Source organism: Trypanosoma brucei, chromosome 3 (assembly GCF_000002445.2).
Source record: "Trypanosoma brucei brucei TREU927 chromosome 3, complete sequence".
In the NCBI taxonomy this organism is placed as follows: Eukaryota; Euglenozoa; class Kinetoplastea; order Trypanosomatida; family Trypanosomatidae; genus Trypanosoma; species Trypanosoma brucei.
The window spans coordinates 496,407-512,740 of record NC_007276.1 but is presented as its reverse complement, the minus strand read 5'-3'; the positions used below and the strand labels follow the sequence as shown (position 1 = coordinate 512,740).

Sequence of the window (16,334 nt, the reverse complement as noted above, 5' to 3'; positions counted from 1 at the left end):
GTGTACCTCTTTCTTCTCTGTCTCTACTTTTTTTTCCCCCTCTCTTTCTTTCTTTCTTTTCTGTATTTGGTCTTTCCCTTTTTATTTCTCCAGATCATTGTGGTGTTTAATATTTCATATAATATGGGGGATTAACTAGTGTCTGGAGAAAAAGGGGGAGAGGGAAGAATTGCGTTTGCTCCTTCATTTGAGGGGTTGGGCGCTTTATGTTCAGGATTTTGACGGGAAGTGATATCGTGGTTGTGCAGTTTACACAAGGAAATGAATACATATACGTATATATAAGTATAAATATATGTATTTGTGTATATGTGTGTGCACACAGGTGCGTTTGATGTGGCTCAATGGACGTGTCGCAAGATGGTGTTGGGAATGAGCTCTTACGGCTTGCTTTGTTTGTTTTCTAACACTTGCGAGCACAGATACTGCTTGTTTGCAAGTTGTTAGTATGTGCTGCGTATTGCAACTTTATTTATTTATTTCTTCCAGCCACATGGGGAACACCTTGTTGTTGCGTACATCTTCTTGGCAAAGCATACATGCGATGATGGCGTGCGTGACTTTGATATGTATGGGCAATGCAATGAGTAACCAATTGAACTGTTTGATCTCTGTATGATGCCGTAGCCTCACGTGCGGTGCTACAACCCTCCCCCGAGCACAAGCACCTGCTTTCCCCTTCTCCCCTTTAAAAAAAAAACAAAAAAACAAACACAATTTGTCTCACATTTGTCTCCCTTTTTACAAAATTAAAAAAAAACTTTATTAAGTACATTTAGCTGCATGGAGCGGACACGGATTAACTTCTCCCCTCTCCGAGTGTCCTCATCTCCTGCTCGTCGCATTCTTAGCGACATCGTCTTTTTTTCAGGAGGACGAGGAGGTTCGGCGGTGTTCAGGCCGGTGCTGCTCATGGCGCAACGTAGCGCTGGTGTCAACCTTCTATCACCTTTGGCAAAATTAGGACAAAGTCGTGACTTAGCTGCGGACATTAAGGCAGGTCGCCATCGCAACAACAAAGAAGTTATCGCCTCTTTTGAGAAAATACAAACGTTCGATGAGATTCACTACCGAAAGTCCGACCGGCCATGGGAACTCGTGCCTCGCTATGCGAAAAAGCGTGTAAGTGATTTGTGTGGCTTGCTTTCAAGCGAGGACCGAATGGAGATCGAGCAGGCCATTGACAAAATGCAATCTCTGTGTGAGGTGGACATGTATGTTGTGCTTGTTCCCACAGTTGGTTATACCACGCCGAGAGCCTTTGCTAATTCCATACTGTTTGATTGGGGAATCGGAGAGCCGCGTGGAAATGGCTTGTTGCTGTTGATTGCGCAGAGCGAGGCAAGCGTCCAACTCGTGACTAGTCCTGCCATCGAGGAGTATTTTGCAGAGCACTTTCTCCAGGCAGCAGTCAAGGAAATATTTCAACCACTCGTACGAGAGGGAAAAGCCAGTTATGCCGTGGTACAGCTTGTGTATGCCATCGCCCGTCAAGCTCAGGAAATGCACACGCTGTGGAACAGGGGATTTCTGGCGTTGCCCACACGAAACAAAGTGCGGTTTGCTGCGAAAACCGCTGCATACGGCGTGACATCAGTTCCGTACCTCCTAATCGGCATCATATTCTTCGGTCTCTGCTCAACGGTGCTTGTGAATCAAATCATCGACACCATGTGCCCAACTTGCTACGGCTCGATGCACCGTGTCAGGGACGACGCCACCCTTCAATCAATCATGACTCGTGGACAGTACCTGGAGTTCAGCAACGGTTGCGCGCATTACCGTGTGTGGAAATGCCCACGCTGCGCTGACAGCTCCCGCGTGACACTGACATCACGTGACCTGCACCAAAGCACCAGGTGTTTGCAATGCATGGACTGTAATTATTACACCTGCACACTAACGAAGGAAGTGCAGAAACTTCCAACAAAGGAAGAGGACGGGCTGAAGCAGTTGCTGTACACATGCGAGAATTGTAGGATTGGAAGGGAGGTGCTGCTTCCATTACTTCGACCTATTGACACCACCTCAGAGGCGAACTGGTATGACTTTCTTATTGACCGTGCGAGCACACACAAGAAGACCGGAATAAAGCTGTAGTGGAAGGTGGTGGAATAAAAAGAAAAAAAACAAAAAAAGAAGTAATAGTAAAAAGGTGTGGAAAAGGTGAAATGGTTCATGATCAAAACTAGAAAGAGAATGGGATATTGTAGCCGCGGTAAACCACGTCCTTTCTTGTTGAGCGCGTAGGTTCGTGCATATAGTCCAACAAACAATGCCGTCCCTACAACCCACTGTGGTTGCCTCAACCTTATCTTTTCCGACGGTCGGGATAACATCACATTATTTATTCGCCATGCGTCGATGTACAGAAACTTGTGCGTTTTTCCTGCGTTGCAGGAACTTAAATTGTTACATACCACATGAATGAAACTCACCAGTTCGTTTCCAGTCCATCTGTAGAAGCATCTTATCATTTTTACCGGTGTGGTAACAACTGATGAGCGCAGTGCGGAGGAGAGGGAAGTCAACTTGGAAAGCGGCTGCAGCGGCGCGTCGCAAAGGAGTGTGAGAGTTCCCTCATATCTTCATGTGCTTGGGCGGCGTGTGGAGCGGCATCGAAAGCACGCGTAAAGCATACCTGTTGTTAGAAGTATCGTTGCGTACGTTTTTCTTTCTAGTTATTTGTTCGTCCTTTGTTTGTCTAGTTTCACTTTATCATTTTAACCCGTGCACGAACTTTTGTGTGGCGTCGGTACGACCATAACGGGGCGCACTCAATGTTTGTGTTTGTCCTTGTCTACGACTAATTTCTACCGTTCATCGTTTGGTTCAAATATGCCGCTATCACTCCGGCCTCCTCTTCCATTACTCTTTTATTGTAATTGCTATAACTGTTGCTTTTGTTCTTTTGTTTCTCCCTTGTTTAACCCGTCCTACGTGTACCTGCGGTGAAGCGATGCTTTTTGACCTTGCACCGCATATTGATCCCAAAGTCCTGCAGCGTGTGGCTCGAGAGAAGGGATATACGTTGCCCGTTTCCGAGGATAGTTCTGAACAACGGAGGCAAGACGCGAGCGCAGATCTGCACGCCGGACTTCCGCTGCGTTTTTTAGCCACCCCGGAGGATGTGAAACGGGCATATTTGCCTCCGCCGGAGGGGTTTGAGGAGGCTTATGTGAAAAAAACTGATGGCGGCGGATTACCTGAGAAGCGAACCACTCAGCCAGTGGCGCGCAAGCGGGTACGAAGTGGTGAAGGACCCGCGCAGGTGGGGGTCTCCGATTCAGCCACACCTGCGGTTATTTCTGCTGCTGGTGCTACAGAGGTGAATACTAACGTCTCCACCTCTGTAGCGGCAAATACACTTCAAGCTAATTTTGATCCATCATTTGAGCGCACCAATTACTTGGGCAGGTCTTTCTTGGAGCCTCCCCCATCGCTGCAACCGCGCTCGCATGAGTGCCGTCTCCCACGACAAATGAAAGGCAGTTGCGACAAGCATGCGGCGGGCATTCAACAGCTTCAGTGGCTACCTCCCGTTGGTCATTTGTTGTTTGCCGCTGATTTAAAGGGTGAGGTGAGGCTTTACGAGACCTTCTCTTCCCGCCGTCAGTGCATTGCTTCATTTGTAGCCCATTCACAACCAGTGAAATCCCTAGAGGTGACTCCGGATGGGGAAACAATGTCCACAGGTTCTGTTGATGGGACGGTAGCGATGTGGGACGTTGAACATGGTGAGTGCCGAGGCGTGCTGACGAATTCGGAGCGGCTTCCCTGCGTGCAGCACCTGCATCATCCTCTAGATCCAACTTCCTTAATACTTGTAGCACTGGACAGGAAAGTGGTCCTTTATGACGTGCGGGTGAGTTACCAGAAGTACCAACGCGAGTACACGGGCCATATGGGGACCATTTTTAATCTCTCGCTGCTTAGTGGAGGGAAGAAACTTTTAACGACAGCGGAGGACAAGACGCTCCGCACGTGGGACTTTAGGGTTCCAGTTCAAATCAAACAGATTGCGGATGTCTCTATGCATGCCATCACTCATGTCGTGCGGCACCCCACAGAAGACATGCTTGTTGCCCAATCGCTCAACAATCAAGCACTTGTATTCTCTGATGGTGGTGGAGGACAAGTGAAGTTACTTCGTCATCGTGTATTTAGCGGCCACACAATTTCAGGCACGCGTTGTCAACTGGCATTTAGTCCTGATGGCCGCTATTTGTCGAGTGGTGACATCAATGGTAAGTTGTTTATCTGGTCGTGGGCTACTGGTGAGCTACTACGATCTTTTTCAGCCCACACTCAAACTCTTGTGTCGCATCGCTGGCACCCAGTTGAGGCTTCCCGCGTTGTCACCTCAGCGTGGGATGGTGCCATTAAGACATGGGCGTGATGGTGCTGTTTTTTTTTAAAAATATTTTGTGTGTGTGTGTGTGTGTGTGGAAACGATGCTAATTTGTTTTACCGCTGCAACTTTTAGTGACACGCGAAGGGAAGTGCTTTCACGTGTAAAGCTGTGCAGGTAACATAATTGGGTTTAAGTGCATTTATGGCTATGGACTGACGTGAGGACAGGGTGTATACGAATACGAGCCACCATGGTTATTTTCTAACTCGCGACATTTCTCTTCCATTTCTTCTCCCCGCTCACACACTTTCTTGTATGGAAGGCGGGCGGTATTGGAGATAACAAAGGCGCTCACCATGTTTTATCGCTTTTTTTTTTCTGTGCACATATGCGCTACACGTGGTGTCGTGCTTTACCCGTTCTACAACGAATAGTATTGAGGTTCCACCGAGTAAAATACGTACGCATACAAAAGTTTGCGAATATCCTGCTATTTTCAAGGCGTTAAGGTGAGCTGTCTCCATTGGCGCGATCGCGTTTGCTCGGACTTGTAACCTGCACTTCACTTCCTTTTTTTTTTGCCAAATGATAGAAACAATAAAACTATTAGGAACGAGGGGAAGGGAGTTTTTTTTTTTAAATACACTGAGGCACGAAAGAAGAGCATAAGAAAGGAGTGTAGAAGGAAGAAGGCACCGAGAGGAGTAAACATCGGAAGAGTGTGGAACTACAAACGCAATTTCTTGAGGTTGGGTAGGAAAGAAGGGGAATCAAGATTATACGGAGTGGCAGTTCTGCGGTACGCAAAGGGTTATTGAGGGCGGGAAGTGGGAACGTGCAAAAAAAACCCAGGGGATAATGACAAATAATAAAAAGAGTCAACAGGAGATCGAGCGGCTCCTTCGCCGTACACAGGAGGAAATTAACAGCTACGATAGTGTTTACACGAAGTTCAACAACAGTACGTCACCCCAGAGGGAGAAACTAGAGGCCGAACTCAGAAGGGAGGCTAGGAAGCTTCAACGCAGCTATGACTTAATAAAGGCCACTTGCCCACCTTCGGACTCCAAGGACTCGAAAGGGAGCGTTGAGCCGTGGATGCAAAAACTTCACGAGAGGATCGAAACGTTTAAGATGTGTGAGCAGGCGATGAAAACGAAGGGATCTGGGAAAGATGGGTTAGGCACTGGTGCCTTGAGCGAGGCGCAGCAGGAAGGAGTAAAGGATGTGGAGGCATGGCTCAAGAACACAACAGATAGTTTGCGGAAGCAAGTGCAGCTCTCCGAGTCGGATGCGGAACGCAGTGGGCGTGGAAACCACGGACGTAATAAGAATTCTGTGTCTGCAACCACTTCGACCCGTACGCAAAAACTTAAATTTCACGTAGCACGCCTTGAGTTGCTCCTCAAAGGTATCGCAAACGGAGATGTAAACCCCGAAAGTGTTTACGGAATCAAAGAGCGTGTAGAGGCAATCAAACGTGGTGATACCAACGGCAGCGACGATGATGACAACAATGAAGATGAAGACCTGTACGCCCAATTTGGTTTCGACGAGCAGTTAGTTTCAGAGAGGCGACGGGGTGGTAGCACGGTTGGGGAGGATGAGGATGCGGCTTCTCCTAATTCCCGCAACCCAAATAACAAACTGAGTCCGGTGAGAATGGGAGGGACAAAATCCAATACACCTTCTTCCAGTGCGAAGATGAGCGGTCCCACTTCCTCTGATGCCAGGAAAGGCCCCGGTTCCGCAACGGCAAACAGAATGGATGGGGCGAAGCGGTTGGGTTCCGGAAGCCCGAGCCCACACAAGGGAAACACCTCAATAACATCGACGGTAGGTGGCAGGGACGGGTTGCACGACAACTGGGACGAAAACGCAGATTTTCCGGAAGACGACATGGACAAAATGAACGACGACACCTTCGGCGACGATGCGATGGCCATGGTTGGGACCGGTTCTTTAGCAGATATGGCGAGGGCAACGAGCACCGGTTCACGGCTGGGTGATTGGGAGAAGGGCCGACCTGCAAGTCTCGTGTCGCCACCTTCCACTACAAGTAAGAAGTCAAACCTTGAGCAACCTGCGGCAGCGGCTCCATCTCAGGCATCCGGGATGGCTTCCATGTCTCCCAGCAGTGCCAACACCGCCGCTACTGGAGAAACGAGGCAACTCAGCGCTGCACCCGCTTCCCATGTTTCCCCCGCACCGGTTTCAACAGCACACGATGATTTTTTGGACAGGAACACCATGCTGCAGCTTATTGACATGTCCTTAGCAAACTTGCCACATACGCAGGACGTTGACCGGCAACGTCCATTTGAGCCCTCCAATCCAACAGTGCACGTTCCTTTTTTTCCACAGCAGGTTCTCCCAGCGTTAGCTTCTCCGGAGATTTACCGGACATTTGAGCTTGAGACCCTTTTCTTTATCTTTTACTATCACCAGAACACGTATCAGCAGTATTGTGCCGCGGGACAAATTAAGGAGCGTTCCTTCCGTTACCACACTCAACTCAACACTTGGTTTAAGCGAAATGGTCCCCCAAAAGAATCTCTGGAGGGGAGCGAGCGCGGGTCGTTTCAGTTCTTCAACTTTGAGGAAGGCTGGAATTTGGAAGAAAAAGAAGACTTCGTTTTTGATTACAAATACCTCGAGAATGAGCTGCGTTGAACACTTCTTCACCTGAAGTAAGGAAAGTGCAAATCAGTGGTGAGGAAGGGACTGTATGGATTTACGTTTACATTCATGTGTATGTGCGTGTGTCTGTGTTTACGCGGGATGAAGGGAAATAATGAAGGGAAGGGAAGGGGGGAAAAGAAAAAAAAAAGAACAGGTGGAGAGCTGTCAAAGAAGCATGATAAACGAGGGGAAGCTGAAATGAAGACGCTGAGGGGATTTGGGTGTGTGTGTGTGTGGGGGGGGAAATTCTTATTCTTTCATCCGTTTCTGCCCGCAACGCCTCCCAATATTTGCTGTTACTTCCAGCGGCTCATGTTTTTCCATGTCGCCACAATGTTTTTTTTTTGTTTCCCCTCTCGCTCCCGTTGTTGATGGTCGAAACTTAAAGGTTCAACACGCAACACATCCATAACGTTCAAGAATTCGAAAAGGCAATGGCGGTGCGGTGATGGTGAGGAAGAAAAAAAGTAGGAATGGAGGGAGCAAGATCGGGATGTGGGTTTGTACTCTGTTTCTCTACATGATACTTGTTTTAATAAAACAAGCAGCTGAAACGGGAAATTGAGGTCCTTTTTCTTTTTTAAAAAAAATATTACTCTTATTGTTGTGTTATTCCCTTTGAGGTATGATGGGGAACGCAGAGGTGGGAAAATAATGAACGGATAAAAAGGCAAAAAAAAAAGATCAAACGAACAAACAAACAAACAATGTGATACATTGTCCGATAGCGCGTGTGTTTCTTTTCTCTTTCATACGTGTGTATGTGTCATTTGTGGCGGAGGAAATGATGAAGTAGATGAGACATGAGAAAGCAAAGAACAGTAAAACAAATTCAGAGGAAAGGGGGAATGGGGGAGGAAATGGGGTCATTTACTTTAATGTATTGTGCATTTTTAAGTGCGTGTAAAAAGTTCTCATTGAGTTTCCTTTCCTATCTTTTCCTTTTACTTCCTCTTATTTGTTGTCTAATTTCGCTGTTATTAGTAAAATAAAATTAAAAAAAAAAGAGGAAAAAAAAAAGGCAGACAATAATTGTGCGGATATTTTTGCCTTTCGCACACTTTCTCTTCCTTCTGCTTTTCCATTTGCCGAGTGCGCAACATTACTCCTAACTCTGCTTGGGGCTTTGGTCCCATTTATAATAATAATAAGAGTATGATGATTATATATTATAATTATTAACTGAATGTTATTGATGCTCATCTTCTTACAGGTTGCTTCATTTTCCTTTTCTTCCTTTTATATTATGGTATCGAGCTGTAACGAGTATTTCTCCCCCATTCTTTTTTTTCTGTAAAAAAAAAACATTGTTTGCTGGTTAAATCATAAGTGACCGCATTACCAAAGGAGGTTGTTGCTGTTATTATTTAGGGAACATAAGGGGGATAAACAAACAGGGAAAACAAAAAGAAAAGGTGTTGACGGATAGAAAGATAGGGTTTAGGTTTTTGTGTGTGTGTTTTTTTTTTGTCTGTACAATACCCTTTTTTTAAAAAATACCGAATCGCCATTTACAAATATAAATACAATTAGTGTATTTCTTTTTTTGTTTTTTGCTCTCCAGATTAGCCGTAATAAAAATTACGGTTATTTGTACACGTATATATATATATTACAGTGCATTGAATAATCTACACTCATTTTAGACGTAAGGTGACATCAAAAACGAAAGCAACAAAACAAAAGAAAAAGGGAAGAAGCTACTCAACAGGAGTAAGCAAGTGCAATTATCATACACAAACTCTTGCATAAGTTTGAAGAAAGGGGTTGGGGAGAATAATTGAAATAAGGTAAAACAAGAAGGGGGAAGGTGGAAAAGCAAATATAGTTCATATATATTTATATATATTTATATATATTTACTTCGTTTCTGTGAGCAGGGGTGCACGAGCCGGTGTTGGGTATCATAGTAATAATAATAGTAATAATAATAATCCTCACTGTTGTTATTATTGTTACGAGCAGCGGTGGCGGTTGAGTTTAACTCCTGACATAATTTTCCTTTCCTTTCCTTTACTTTACCTTGCTTTTCGCTCTGTTCTGTTCTGTTCTGTTCTTTTTTTTTTTCCCCTTTTCCCCCGCTTCTGTCCGTCTGTTCATCCAAGCGAGGCAGGGACAGCACATATTAGGGGGGAAGGTGGGGGAAATATATAAACCACAGACGTGTGTCATTGCCGTGTAACGAAAAGTAAAGAAAAAAAATTAGTCAAATCAAGACGACACAAAACCTCAACAAATCAGAACGAAAACAAAAAAAACAAAAACAAGAGACAACAACAACAACAACGACAGAAATTGGGGTGTAAAGAGAAAGGACGAATTCAAACTCGTTAGTCGAAGACCGGTGAGCTTCGCCAGTTTGGGTTAAAATCGGCCTGTTCTTTCAAGAAGGAAAAAGGAAGAGGGGGGAAAATAACGCGAAGGTAAGAAGGAAGAAAAACGGCCAAGGGAATATTTTAACAGTCTGAATATACTAACCGTGTAATCCACAGTAGAGGCGAGGGAATCAAAAAGAAAAAAAAGGGGGGAGAAATTGATTGATTTGCATTCTGTGATTTGTTTGTTACGACTGCACGGTCGGAGGGGAATTTTTTTTAAAAAATATTTTTCAAGGTAGAATAAGAGCATTTCAGGAAACTGAGGAAAAGGAACGAAAGAAACCGTACGCGGCAGCCAAATTTTTTCTTTGCAAACAAAAAAACAAGACAAAACGCGAGAGCAATAAAAGTTTCTGAAAAGTTTTCGCATAGGAGAAAAAAGGAAGAAGTGAAGGGGGGAGGTGGAAGGTAGACCCCACATTTATTATTACTAGTAGCGGTTTTAGCCGTTCGATTGTTAAAAAGAAAATTAAATAAAGGATTTTTAAAAGGTTTTTTAAAAAAAAACAAAAAGGAGAGAACAATATATAAAAATATAAAGAAAGATAAAGAAAAGACAGTTCCATAGACGCTACATTTCCCCCCCCTTGAATGTCCATGACTGAGAGCAGCACTAGGCGGGCGTTGGGCTCAAGCGGTGTGTGGATGAACAACAGCTACAGCGGCGCCAATCATCCGAAGTTCGATACTTCTCTGGGAACCGGATCCCCAAAGATTGACATTTCAACCTCACAAACGCCTATTCGCAACGGTGCCTCTTCGACAACATCGGTTGCGGCGACAATGTCGCAGCAGCTTCGATCTCCCATGGTGACGGTCCACCAGCCGTATCGTAGCATTCCACCGTCTGTATTTGGTGTGGAATCAGAACTGGAGAGGTACACACGCAACCCTGCGGAAACTGCCGTTCCCGTGACATCGGTATATAAATCTGTGGTATCCCGCACACCTGATTCGATGGCCCGGTGTGGGTATATTCCTTCCCAGTGCTCTTCGCAGCGCTCACCCATTGCAGTGCTGGACGGAGGTGACATTGGACACGCGGGGGACATGTGCGGCGGGGATGTTACACATTCTGCAACACCACACGATACGGCTGTCGCTGGTGGTGGAACCACTAATGGTTCATCACACATTGTTTCTACTCGTGTCTTAAACAACAATGGCAACAAACGTATGGCGACCATTGTTCATTTGGGTAACGATGCCGACTGTGCGGGTCCTGGTGTTTACAACGCTTCGGAACCACTGCAGTGCCCCATTGCTCTCCGCATGGTAGAAGCGGAGGAGAAGCACTTAAATTATAGTGGCGTGGAATTGGATCCCGCTGACCTTAACCGTGGTGACACTACGGAGCGGGCACGTCGTCTTCAGCAGCGTCTAAGGCAGGTACAATACGGCAAAGAAACGGCGGGTTACGAAAACTACATCAGAGCCGTGCCATCCCGTTGTGATCGTGAGTTCCGCAATCCAATGCATCCCATGACACCACGTCCCGAGTATGATTGCAGTAAACGCACATTCGATAGGTATCTCAACGTGTGGCGGCGGCAGTTGCACCTCTGGGATGATTATGACGCAGATAACTTAGCTCCACAGTACACACGAATTGGCATTCCAACGCTGGGGCGTCTTGGTTTGGAGCGGGTGCAGAACGCTGCTGATGAGCAATCGTGTGGATTTCTGTCCTTTACACCAACAACAGCGCACGGTGTGGTTGGCACGATGGCGGGCACTGTCGCATGTACTCCTGTTGTCACCCGCAATCAGCGACGGGATGTATCGGTGTCTATGCCTTCCGCTTCGCACCAGCGCCCGGGACCATATGCAGTGGGCGGTCTTTCTGCAGTCGGTGGACCTCACGGGCCCAGTATGGGTATGCCCAATGTATGCTCTTCAAATGTTTGCGGTGGCGGTGGTGGTACTTGTTCCATTCCAAATACACCACACACGCCATATTACGGCAGTACTCATTCCAACAGCAGTCACATGCCCCCGTTCCTGTCTGTGCTTGCTCAGCCTACCATTTACTCACCACATTGGGCCGATTCTTCTCGTCAGGGATCACCAATACAACATGGAGCTCAACGCAGCGTTGGTTACTCTTACAACTCTACAAGTGGATGCAGTGCCCCTGGAAATGGGTGTGGGACATATATGGACAACACAAACCACTGCTGGAATAACGTTTACGCAGGTGGCTACCACTCGCCTTACGGAGGGCACCGCGCCACTCCACACTCGTCACCTAATCATCATCACTATTCTTATTACAATGGTGTCGGTGTGACGAACTTGGCGCCCCCATCACCCATGTGTGTGGGACATGAGGGGTGGGGGAATTCGTTACGCCAGCAGCGTCAGTAGTACATGAAAGCAATCATAAGTTTCCCGACCCTTCAGGAGATGGATATGGGGAAGGGATATGCTTCGGTTCCTCGGCACGTTTTGACATGTGTTCACGTGTTCACGTGTTTGTGTGCGCTTGTGTATGTGTATGTGTATGTGTACGTGTATGTATGCGAGCTTGTACATGTTAGTGCCCGTTTGTTTGTTTGTTTGTTCAGCATCTTTGCGGCGCCGTTACCATGTGTAGAAAAGGGTGGGGGTGGGGTTGATGTCAATGAGATGCAAGTTATACTTCCGATGTAAGGTACAAAAGTGCCGGTAAACTCCCATACTGTTTGCTGTTCATGTGAGCGATTGGCGCTTATGATTCGGCTTCTCCATATCGCTACGTTGGTTTAAAGAGAAGATGACAAAAAAGAGGAGTTATAGTTATATTGAAGATAATATTAACCAAATTGTCCGGAAAACTAAGCAATGTGTGAAGAAGATTTGTGAGAGAATATCAGGAATACTTGAGGGTGTTCGGAAAGTGATGTGGACCTGCCGCGATTTGTTTTGTTTTGTTTTGTTTTTGTCGGTGGTTGCGAACCTGGTAAGACAAGGAAGAGTGATTGTGATAATGTAATCACCTCGAAGTGGGTAATGAAGGGCATCCCCCCCCCCATATTTCTCTCTTTCTTTCTCTTTCCAGTGGATCATGTTCGACCACTGCACACTGTTTTGTTTGCTTTTTTTTTGTTATTATTTTCTTCGTGTTTGTGTGTATGTTTCCGTATTCGTACATTCATGAGTATTGGAAGAATATTATTATGTAAATGTACAGTGGAGGTGTTGCTGCCATTTCTTTCTGTGCTTTTTTTTTTCTTCCTTCCCCATCTTCTGGTCTGGTTCTGCTTCCTTTCCCCGAAGCTGAAACATCACAATGGCCAACACATTCATTTAACTGTTTAGCTTGATAGAAGGGGGAGTGTTCTTCCAATTATGTGTGTACGTGTGTATGTGTGTGGGGTTTATCGCCTGATATCACCATGTGTTTAAATGAATACAAATATATACAAATAAATAAAGTACACACATGTATTCATATCTACAGGGTTTCTCCCTTTTTTTTCTCTCAATTTTTGGTTTCCTTTTTCTTTCTTTTGTTTGTTTGTTTGTTTAATCACCCGAGTCGTTGCAGAGTGCACTTTTACTGAACCAGTGCTCTCTCTATTCGGCCGTCTTTTTTTTTTTTTAAATAAATCCCCTTCCCTCATTTCCTCTCTTTCTTTTTCTTTCTCTTTTTTTTGTCTTTTTTTCCCTCTTTTCATCAGTTCTATTTTTTTTTTTTGACTATTTATTATTTTGTCGTTAAATTATGCAGTTCTTCATTGTTGTGGGTGAGGTGGCTGAAGAGTAGAGGAAGGAGGAGAGATGAGGAGGCTCTGCTGCAGTTTTATGATTGCTTTGATCCTTTTTTTTTCTTTTTTCTTTTTTTTTTTTGGGGTGGGAGAGGGGGATGGTGGTTGGGTCTCATTTATGTTTTTTATATTTCATATATCTTTCAAATTGTTTCCGATTTATTTTCTTTTATTGCTTTCAGTTTATTTCCTCTTATTGTCATCATCGATGTTGTTGTTGTATGGTGTTTCCATTTTTTTTTCTCCTGCCTTCATTAAAGATTGCGTTAATGAGGGAATGACGTAAAGCTGAGGTGAAATGAACAAAAGAAAAAAAAGGAAAGATGGAAATAAGAGAAAAAAAAACAAAAGAAAATATCTGAGATCAACGTCGCTGGAATGACGATATGGTAAGGGGGGAAAAAAAAAGAGGAAAGTACATCAGTTATGCTAATTTAAAAGGAAAAAAGAAAAAAAAATGATAATGATAGAAATAGGAAAGGAGCTGCAAAAAAAAAAAAAGAAATAATTGGACGTGTTCACAACTTGTCACGTATAAATAAATATATATATATATATATAAATTTATAAATATTTGTGTGTCTGATCTTTTTTTTTTTTCCTAAAAACAAACAAACAAACAAACTCCATAAGCATGCGATAGGCACAACCATCAAACCATCCAAATGTCTGAGGTGTGTTTTATTACCTGTGAATGTTTGAGTCAGTGTTTCCTCATTCTCTCCGGCCTTTTTTCTTTTTTTTTTGGGGGGGGGGTGGAGTGGAGTGGGTTATTTGTGTTATTCATTCGGCTCGTTTTTGTAGAAATGAGTTATATGGATGGCCTCACTGTGGTTCAATGGATAATATGAGGAATTACATTTTGCGAGATGGCGAAAAGGAAAGTTTTTGTCGGCACGGTGATGCCCAAAACTTTTATTGTATGCTCTGTGGTTCAAACGTAACTTTCAGAAGGTAAATTCTTTTGTTTATTTTTATTTGTGAATCTTAAATTGTTTAACTTTGTATTCATAGAGAGAATGTGTATGTGAAATGAAAGGAGGAAAGCAGATGTATTTTTGTTTTTTTTTTGTGTGTGCCTCAGAAAGGTTAATTCACGCGTTGGCGGAGGAGAAGGAACATTAAGAATCCAAAAGAGTGTAAATGAGTGCGAAAAATACCACCCTTTTTTTTTGTGTTTGTGTGTGTGTATTTTTGGGAGGGGAACACAAGAGGAAGGAGGAAGGCATTTAGCGAAACCATGAGAGGATACACACAAAAAGAAAAAGGGAGAGAGGAGAGGGTTTGTGTTTGATAAGTGATGTGAAATATCAAAGAAACAAACGAAACAATTTTAAAAAAAAATGAGTGAAGAGGCGAAGGGGAAGAAGGGGGAGGGGAAGAAAGAGTCCGAGACAGGCACATAGATACATACATATATATAAATATTTGTAAATAGACATAAATATTTTCGTTAGCACATGCATATATGTGCCCGAGTGTCCGTTTGCTCTTTTTTTTTTTTTCGTATCTTGTTGGTTGCTGGTTTCTTTTGCGGAAATAACTGTTTTGGCCCGGGTGCCTCCACATCCCCCGTCTGTTTTTTTTTTCGTGTTTTTGCGCAAATAAATTAAATTACGCGCATTTGTTTATTGTGGTTTGTGTTACCATGTTTGTATCCAAAAATGGACTGGAGTGGAGTGGAGTGGAGGGAAGTGTGTGCGTATTTGTATGTTGCCATTTGTTTTCTTTTTTTTTTTTGTTGTGCTGTTCTTAATTTGGTTTGGCGCTCTTCATTTTTGTTCCTCCGTCATTGTTGGAAGCCAGAAAAGATGCTTCATTTTTTTTTTTAAAAAAATTTTGCATTGTGTTCCCCCCGCATTTTTGTCGGAATGAGTGCCCTTTTCCCCTTTCTTTCTTTTTTACTCAGTGCTGCTTCTCCTGTTGTATTTGCGTTCCTCATCTTCATATTTATGCATTCTTTTACTTTTCTACTTTACTTCTTTTGTCTTCTTTACTTTACCATTAAAATTGTATTTATGTTTTTAAATGTACATCGGGCTGAAATATCGGTGCCGCATGTCATTGTTTTGTGTACCCACTGCTGAGGGAGTTACCACCTGCTACCTCTTTTGTTTTGTTTTTTGTTTCTCGGCTGGTATCTTTGTTTTTTTTTCGTTTTCTTTTCTGTGCTGTAGCGTCTCGCAGCAGTTCCGTTGTTATGACAAACCTGTGGGTGGAGTGGTGACTCATGTTTCAAACTTTACTAAACTTTTTGGTTATTATTATTATTATTGTTGTTGTTGTTGTTTCGTTTTGTTTGTTGCTTGTCCTCCCCCCTCCTTTTTGGCCGAGCTGAGTCGCATTGCCTGTCTACAGCACCAATAAATAAATAAATATATATATATATTTATTTATGTTTCATTAACTGTGATCCCTCTTTTTTCCTTTCTCCCTCCTCTCTGTGCTATTTCTACTTCAAATACGTTTTTTTTCTTGTTCTTCCTGATCTTCCTTCACACTGAAGTCGTTGGGGCATATACACACGTCTCTCCACTAACTCTTACCTTACGTATTCTTTAATTGTTATTATATATATATATATATATATATATGCGTCTTTTTTAGTCTTCGCTTCAATTTTTGCCTCTTTCCTTTCCTATTCTCTCTTTCTATCTGTGTATATACCTTTTTTTTCTTTTTGCAAACAATTCTAATCACCGGCGTGGTCATGCTTTTAACATACAACAGAAAAATAGATAAAACAAAAAGGAAGAACATAAGTGTGGTCGAAAAAGAGAGTAAAGGCGCAAGGGGCTCGAAGGAAAGCTAAGCAGTTTTTCTGAGTAAGGAAACAAGGAAGGAAACCAGGAAGTATTGCAGTACCTTGCACACGCATCTCAGGTTATTAAAGGAAGTAAAGGAAGGGAAAAGTTGGTTCGATTTAATTTGAGTGCATTGGGGGAGCGTTCGCACTTCCACTGTTCTTGTTTCCCAATTACATTTAATTAGATAGCGGGGAACCCGGAGCGAAAGGAAGAGGGGAGGAGGTATATAACTTTAAATTTAATAGGCAACGATTGTTGAATCAGACGAACTATTCAGCCACCGCATAGAGGGGTACAGCAAGAGAAGAAATATTCCCTCCCTACTTGGTTGCGCAATTTATTTAAGTGTTGGTGGAGTTGCAAC

The 16,334-nt window shown here is 43.8% G+C and overlaps 4 protein-coding genes across 4 annotated transcripts, besides 32 other annotated features; all 4 read left to right on the top strand.

The window, feature by feature from the left end:
* Positions 1 to 16,334: part of a sequence feature (sequence corresponds to BAC RPCI93-30P12) that runs on past both edges of the window.
* Positions 8 to 89: a sequence feature (GA-rich).
* Positions 262 to 317: a microsatellite.
* On the top strand, positions 784 to 2,100 carry Tb927.3.1940 (hypothetical protein, conserved; the record flags this gene model as incomplete). Its single annotated transcript, XM_838695.1, has 1 exon — positions 784 to 2,100. The coding sequence occupies one exon, from the start codon at positions 784 to 786 to the stop codon at positions 2,098 to 2,100; it is 1,317 nt and encodes a 438-aa protein (XP_843788.1).
* On the top strand, positions 2,960 to 4,399 carry Tb927.3.1930 (hypothetical protein, conserved; the record flags this gene model as incomplete). The annotated part of the gene is made up of 1 exon (XM_838694.1): positions 2,960 to 4,399. One exon carries the CDS (start codon positions 2,960 to 2,962, stop codon positions 4,397 to 4,399), a length of 1,440 nt encoding a protein of 479 aa, XP_843787.1.
* Positions 4,427 to 4,448: a microsatellite.
* Positions 5,213 to 7,027, top strand: Tb927.3.1920 (hypothetical protein, conserved; the record flags this gene model as incomplete). The annotated part of the gene is made up of 1 exon (XM_838693.1): positions 5,213 to 7,027. One exon carries the CDS (start codon positions 5,213 to 5,215, stop codon positions 7,025 to 7,027), a length of 1,815 nt encoding a protein of 604 aa, XP_843786.1.
* Positions 7,722 to 7,744: a microsatellite.
* Positions 8,021 to 8,042: a sequence feature (AT_rich).
* Positions 8,198 to 8,218: a sequence feature (AT_rich).
* Positions 8,868 to 8,895: a microsatellite.
* Positions 8,943 to 8,971: a microsatellite.
* Positions 9,034 to 9,070: a sequence feature (GA-rich).
* Positions 9,071 to 9,093: a microsatellite.
* Positions 9,094 to 9,112: a sequence feature (GA-rich).
* Positions 9,284 to 9,327: a microsatellite.
* Positions 9,623 to 9,645: a sequence feature (AT_rich).
* Positions 9,913 to 9,971: a sequence feature (T-rich).
* On the top strand, positions 10,006 to 11,781 carry Tb927.3.1910 (hypothetical protein, conserved; the record flags this gene model as incomplete). Its single annotated transcript, XM_838692.1, has 1 exon — positions 10,006 to 11,781. One exon carries the CDS (start codon positions 10,006 to 10,008, stop codon positions 11,779 to 11,781), a length of 1,776 nt encoding a protein of 591 aa, XP_843785.1.
* Positions 11,887 to 11,977: a microsatellite.
* Positions 12,313 to 12,335: a microsatellite.
* Positions 12,859 to 12,923: a sequence feature (A-rich).
* Positions 12,986 to 13,006: a sequence feature (AT_rich).
* Positions 13,019 to 13,109: a sequence feature (A-rich).
* Positions 13,217 to 13,245: a microsatellite.
* Positions 13,468 to 13,518: a sequence feature (T-rich).
* Positions 13,600 to 13,671: a sequence feature (T-rich).
* Positions 13,697 to 13,737: a microsatellite.
* Positions 13,769 to 13,788: a microsatellite.
* Positions 14,564 to 14,611: a microsatellite.
* Positions 14,829 to 14,860: a microsatellite.
* Positions 14,982 to 15,004: a sequence feature (AT_rich).
* Positions 15,273 to 15,333: a sequence feature (A-rich).
* Positions 15,421 to 15,453: a microsatellite.
* Positions 15,526 to 15,560: a sequence feature (AT_rich).
* Positions 15,733 to 15,757: a microsatellite.